The sequence below is a fragment of the Sus scrofa genome, chromosome 8 (assembly GCF_054392235.1).
Source record: "Sus scrofa isolate SSC_HxYL_T2T_F1_AM1 chromosome 8, Sscrofa_HxYL_maternal_Yorkshire_Landrace_v2.0, whole genome shotgun sequence".
Classification (NCBI taxonomy): Eukaryota; Metazoa; Chordata; class Mammalia; order Artiodactyla; family Suidae; genus Sus; species Sus scrofa.
The window spans coordinates 137,735,134-137,742,046 of NC_139390.1; the positions used below are offsets into that span (position 1 = coordinate 137,735,134).

General features: G+C 44.1%; 1 protein-coding gene across 4 annotated transcripts in view; it reads right to left on the minus strand.

Annotated features, from left to right (window-relative positions):
- Positions 1-5,770, minus strand: part of DMP1 (dentin matrix acidic phosphoprotein 1) — a 31,486-nt gene extending 25,716 nt beyond the window's left edge. For 2 of the 4 annotated variants that reach the window (XM_005667010.4, XM_084971055.1), the window contains exons 1-3: positions 5,636-5,770; positions 2,456-2,627; positions 2,066-2,264 (exon numbers count right to left, since the gene is read on the minus strand). In XM_005667010.4, the coding sequence (XP_005667067.1) occupies positions 2,066-2,107 (42 nt within the window). In that variant the 5' untranslated portion in view covers positions 2,108-2,264; positions 2,456-2,627; positions 5,636-5,770. Of the gene's footprint in view, positions 1-2,065; positions 2,628-5,635 lie in introns of all 4 variants that reach the window. The other 2 variants (XM_005667009.4, XM_021100481.2) reach the window with 2 other exon arrangements.
- Between the last annotated feature and the right edge of the window lie 1,143 nt (positions 5,771-6,913).

Genomic DNA, 6,913 nt, shown 5'->3' on the forward strand with positions numbered 1-6,913 from the left:
AGGACGTGATTACAGAATCAGGCTGAGTTGCCTCAGGAGCAGGGAGGGCCTGGAGGTGGGGGAAGGACAAGGAGGGGCTCCTGGGGGGCTCAGAGCACTGTTTCCTAACTGGGATGGCGGGTACACACGCGTTTGCTTCGTAAGGCTGTTAAAATTGTGCATTTGTTCTATGCCTCTAGGAGAGTGCTATATTTCATAATAAAAAGTCTTTAAGATGCATACTGCTTTTAGAACATTAATACTCAATAGGATCTTTAAGAACAGTTCTGTGTAGAACGGACAAGCAATGAGGTCCTACTGCACAGCACAAGGAACTATATCCAATCACTTGTGCTAGAACATAATGGAAGATAATATGAGAAAAAGAATGCATATTTATATATGTATGACTGGGTCACTTTGCTGTACAGCAGGAATGGATAAAACATTGCAAATCAATTATGCTTTAATAAAAATTTTTTTAAAAAAAGCAGCTCTGTGAGCTCATCATGTAATTTCACCATTGTAATCTTCAGTAAACACGTGCTTGTAATTTTTTTATATCAGAATTTTTGAGTTTTTAAGAACATTTCTTTCTCTTCTCCACAGTGGTAGTTAAATTAATTCTTTGCTTTGAGGCTTGGTAATGAATTAAAAATTTTTTTTTAATTCTCCTGTTTGTGAGACCATTTGAAAATTTCATCTGGCTATTTGGAGACAAATTAGGAATTTACAATCCCACAACGTGGTGATTTGAAAAAGGTTGCTATATCAGTCTGCCCCAGAAACTGGTTCCTTTCGAATCTGGAGCCCTCAGGATGTTCTTATCTTGGAGAAAATTGCTAGTAGACTAAGAATGAATAACACTGAGGGCATCATGTCCCTCATTTTCTTTGCCAACCTTAAATAATGCTTCGAATAGATTACAGGCATCAGTTCTCCAAGTTTTCCTTCTTGGACTTCCTTTCTACACCCTCCATGTGCCAACACAAGGATTCCAAAAGAGACAACTCTTAATTTGTGGAAGGAAAAAGATTGGTTTGGAAAAAGAGTAACGCAATCTGAAGGTCTTTTAAGATGCATCTCGTACAGCAGAAACTGGCACAACATTGTAAATCAACTATAATTTTTAAAAAACAAATTTTTAAAAGACGCCTTTACTGTCCGTGACAGACTAGCGGCAATCCTAACAGAGATGTGTGCAAACCTTCGTGGACATGTCTGATGAGATCAAAGGAGTGATGGCGTCAAAACGTCTCAGATTCTATGAAACGCCAGGCAGGGACTGTCATATCTGGACACAAACATACACGGTGGAGCATACTTCCTCCCTAATGCTTTATTCTTACCTTTACCAGTGGCTCTTTCATTTGCTGAAAAGGTGTGTCATTTTTGGCAAACCAGATTATGGATAATTACATTTCTCTAAGAACAATGTTTACATACAAAAAAATTACCAAATGCAGCATCAACATGTTAAAGGATAATAGGAGAGTGATAAAACGGGATTTCTGACTTGTCAATTGCCTCAGCTGTATTTCGCCACTCGGGGGTATCTGAATTTGATGACCGGGAGCATAAAATCACCATCAACACTTTGACAAGACTGATTATTACACAGACGGGCAACATGCCGCTTAGCTATGCATGAAGTTTCATGTGAAATTTTCCTGTCTTCAGTCCTTGGCTTGATCTATATGTTTAAGAATCCACATGAATCAAATTAGAGATGTCTCGGAGTTCCCGTCGTGGCGCAGCGCAAATGACTCCAACTAGGAACCATGAGGTTTCGGGTTTGATCCCTGGCCTCGCTCAGTGGGTTAAGGATTCGGCATTGCTGTGAGCTGTGGTGTAGGTCACAGGCGCGGCTCGGATCCCGCATTGCTGTGGCTCTGGCTCTGGCTGGTGGCTACAGCTCCGATTGGACCCTAGCCTGGGAATCTCCATAAGCCGCAGGCGTGGTCTAGGCCATTTGTAGTCCCGCCTGCATTGGGTGGTTTTAGTTTTCCACTGACCTTAATCACAAGGCATCATAATTCTAAGAGGCACCCTAACAGATTTCCTGTATTCCCGACATTCTCCTTACCTCCACTGCGGAAGAGCAGTTCAGTCTCCCCTTGGTAGTCATGATCAGTCACCCCAGCTGACACTATAACTCTCCTTTTCACCTGACATTTCAGAGGCACCAGGAGCTCCGAGTAGTCAGGTGGCAGTATTAACTTTCAATTCAATGGAATCCTTGTTGAGTCTCCTGATGGAAGCATTTCTCCCTCTGGAACTAAGACCTATGGATCAGCGAAGCATAAAGTCACAGAAACAAGAAGCAAAAACTTTGCTAGTAGGTCACTAGAGGTAATAGTCAGTGGTGCCACTCCCATTTCCACCCCTTGGTCACTAGATTCATGAATCCTGGCTGTCACAGAAAGAGCACCATATAGCGGACACTGATTTAGAGCCTTACCTGAGAGAACCTTACCAGAGCCCTGAAAAGTACTGCCGCCTAGCTGGCCTTGTCACTGAGTCTTCAAAAGGCCATTCTACCATTTTATTGAGCCAGCTACTTTAGGATGGTGGAGAACATGGTAAGACCGGTAAGTTCCATGAGCATGAGTCCACTGTGGCACTTCTTTTGCTGTGGTTTGAGTCCCCTAATCAGAAGAACCCATGGAACATCGTATCGGTGAACAAGGTACTCTGTAAATTGTGGGTGGTCTTGACATAAGCACTGTATGCAGAGAGGGCAAATTATAATCAGAGTGGCTATTCCTGTAACAGCAAAACACTGCCCCTTCCGTGAGGGAAGTAGTTCAGTTAATCAACCTGCACTAGGTCACCCTGGGGAATGATGCCATATGGGGACTCAGTGTTAATATCTGTTGCTGGAAGACTGGGTACTCAATGGTGGCCATGGCCAGTTGGCCTTGGCGCGAGGGGGTCCGTGTTGCTGAGCCCGTGTGTAACCTCCACCCCTGCCATCATGGCCACTTTGCTTATGAGCTCATTGGGCAATGACTCGAGGGCTGGGAAAAGAGGCTGACTGGTATCCACAGAATGTGTCATCCTAGCCTATTGATTATCATCAGCCTCCTCTGCTGACATCACCCTTTGGTGAGCATTCACGTAGGACACAAATATCTTCATGGCGTTGCCCACTCAGAGGGATCTATCAACATACTTCAATTTTCTAGTCATGTTCCTGCCAAGTCCCTGATCATCCAGCCAAGCCATGGCCGCAGCCTAGGAATCAGGATGTAGTTGCATGCCTGTCTTTCTCTCCTCCAAAGCAAAACAACCAAGGGCACTGCCCAAAGTCCTGCCCACTGGGAGGGCTTGTTTTCTCCACTATCCTTAAGGGATATCCCACTAAGAGGCTGTAGTGCTGCAACTGTTCGCTTTGGGGTGGTGCCTGAATGTTCCATAGAACCATCAGTAAACCAGGCCTGCGTCTTCTCCTCCTCTGTCAGCTGGTCATAGGGAATGTCCCCTGAGGTCATATGCACAGGCTGGGAAGGAGGAGGTGGTATAGCATGAGCAAGGACCATGGGCTTTTGGGCCACTTCTTCATGCAACTTACTTGTGCCTTCTGGGATCAAGCCCAATCATGTAAACACCACTGCCATTTGATGAAGGAGTGTTGCTTATGCATGCCTAACTTTATAGCTTTGTGAGTCAGAGAACACCCCCACACTTGTCTGGAGGGTCTAAGGCATTGTGATACAGAGAGTCAGTCTCAATTTACAACCCAGGTGCAGGGTTGTAATACAATAGTGCACATCAATCTTAACTTTGCACTTTCCAAGGACACAGGAGCCTGGGTCTACTTCATAGTCCAAGCCTGATGTCCACCCCTTCAGCCACAGTCCAGCTTGGCTTTGAGACTTTCAAATGCTGCTTCATTTAAATATATTACCCTTTCCCCAAATCCTATAATAGTTCTACATTTTCCTTGGCTAAGATTCCTGAGATTGCTCTGGTGAGTGGTCTCCTTCCTTAAAATGGGTTGGGAAGCTTGATAGTATCAGACAATAGGTTTGCTCCTAGTCTTCTCTTTTTTTTTAATTTTATGATTTTATTTTTTCCATTATAGTTGATTTACAGTGTTCTGTACAGCAGAGTAACCCAGATATATAGATGTGTGTGTGTGTGTGTGTGTGTGTGTGTGTGTGTGTGTGTGTGTGTGTATTTTATCTTTTTTTCACATTATCCTCCATCATGTTCCATCACAAGTGACTGGATATTGTTCCCTGTGCTATACAGCAGGATCTCATTGATTACCCACTCCAAATGCAACAGTTTGCATCTATCAGGCTGGGACCATTCTAATCAGTATAGATATTAGAATGAGATGAGGAAGTTACACAGAAGCCAGTTAGAGCAAAGGGGATTGTCCCTTGGAGACAAGGTAAGAATCCACTAACAGAAATCATGATATGAGGGTAAGACACAAGAAGTAAAGGTGCTTTGATGCCAAGCCTAAGTGTTGGTCTGGTACAGCCTGAGAATTTTCGGCCTTGAGTTCAGAGCTGTCTGAAGATAGGGAGATGGAGTTAGGATAGCAAGGAATATTCATTGGCTTCAACCGAGAAAAGTACTAGGGAGGCAGGAACTATGACCCCGCTGGTTGTGAGCAGGCAAAAGAGCCAGGGATGTAAGTGCAAGAGCAGCAGCCTCTGACTTAGGGAGTTGATGGGGCCTCACCCTGGGAGATGGCCTGGGAATGAAATTCTGTGAAGGACAAAGTGCTTCCTCCCCCACGGGCACTTCACCTCTTTGAAGGGAAAATGCTAGGGAGGAAAAGAAGGAAAGAATAAAGGGAGGACGGGTATAGCTGGTGGCAAAGCCCAAAATAACGGACTTGGGAGTCAGGGAAGCACCTGATGATACAGCCGTGTACATGCAGGTTTCATGCGCGAATTGGGACCGTGCAAACCGACGGAAAACACACTGAGCCCGACGCACGGGGAATCTTAGGGCTTTATACCATTTTCTGAGCTGCATGAGTGCCCCATAGGAATTGACTCATTTTCCTCTTTCTTTCTTTCTTATTTTCTTATTTTTCTTTTAGCATATGAACCCAAGAGCCCTGCTCAGAGGGAGAGGTCGGGAACCCTGAGTTGCTGGCTCGTTTCAATCTCTAGAGGATTTGTCTGCAAGCAGCAGTGGATGGATCACTGTGAGAACACGATAATATTTTCATCTGTGACTGAATATTCTAGTCTGTTTCTGCTCCTTTTAGGGAGAGGAAAATTGTTCCTGGTTATTTTGGTCTGAAGTCTTTCAGAACTTCCATTACAAACCATAAAGCAAGTCCGACTTCTGAGAAATTCCATTGCAATTAATAATTTTAAATGTATATTTACATGGTGAGGTATGGAATCTCTCTACTCTCTAAAGGTCATCTTTTTATATTCTATTTTTAAAAATAAGTTTATGACGAAAAGAACCTGACTACATTTCCTGATTTGTGATATGAGCAAGTATGGAGGGACTACCTGGGTCAGGTGGGAAGGAGAAGATGAGCTGTGAGAGCCAGTTTTAAGGTTATGTATCCAGTCATATGAAGAGTAACCCAGGCAACCAAAAGGAAGCCTTGCTATCCCAGCAAATTCTCCAGCACCATCATGACAGCCTCTTGTTCAAAAGATGGCAACGTTACCTCAGCTCTTTTCCTGCAGCACAGAAAGCCATGGCCACCATCACTCTCCCCGCACACGTCTAGAGATACGTCACTATTTCTTTGCTTTGTTTTGTTTAAACCACCGCCTCATAAGTGGGAAAGGAACTTCGAGATCTATAAGGAGAAAAGTGAATGTGAAAAGTCAACATAAACTGATTACTACAGTCGTAATGTTTATAATGCTTTTCTAAACCAACGGCTTTTGCATCTTTTTTTACTGCAACCAGTGGTATACACAGTCTTAGACGTATTGGTGTATGTAGGAATATACAGATAAATAGCATCAAGTTTCACAAAACGTTACACTCAATGCACTCAGGAGTCTTCTCTTTTATTCTTTCATTTTACCAAATGCTGGTCGTGAGTCACTGCACTGATATCATAACCTACTATAGAGTGGCAAAAAAATAATGCTTTCATGGTCAGTCTTAGCAGATAGTTCACTAACCTTTATTCCAAAATATTAGCTAAAAGCAATTTTGTTCTCTAATGTCAGACTTTTTATGTACAAAGGCTCTACTCTTTTTTTTTGGGGGGGGGGGAGATTTTTAGGGCCACATGGAAGTTCCCAGGGGTCAAATCGGAGCTATAGCTGCTGGCCTACACCACAGCCACAGCAACAGGGGATCGGAGCCACATCTCCAACCTCCACCACAGCTCACAGCAACGCCAGATCCTTAACCCACTGAGCAAGGCCAGGGATCGAACCCGCATACTCATGGATACTAGTTGGATTCATTATTGCTGAGCCACAATGGTAATTCCCAAAGGATCTACTCTTGAGTCTTTTTTTCTTTTTCTTTTCTTTTTTTTTTTTTGCTTTTTAGGGCCATACCCATGGCACATGGAGGTTCCCAGGCTAGAGCTGTAGCCACTGGCCTACCCCACAGCCACAGCAATGCCAGATTTGAGCTGCTCACAGCAGTGCTGGATCCCCAACCCACTAAATGAGGTCAGGGACCGAACCCATATCCTCATGGATAATAGTTGGATTCGTTTCCATTGAGCCACAGTGGGAACTCCCTGAGACACTCTTTTGGAGGGTTTCCTTCATGTTTGCCTTGAAGGTCCAGAGGTCAATGCGGATGTGATTCCTCGTCCTTCGCCGTTTCTGACGTCAGCCCCAGAGGCTGAACATCTCCTCCACCCCAGAAACACTCTCCAAGGGAAATCTTTATAAGAACTGGCTGGAAATTTATCCAGCTTGACTCAGGTGGCACCTGGGGAGACTCTCATTGGACTAGAAATGGCTTAGAA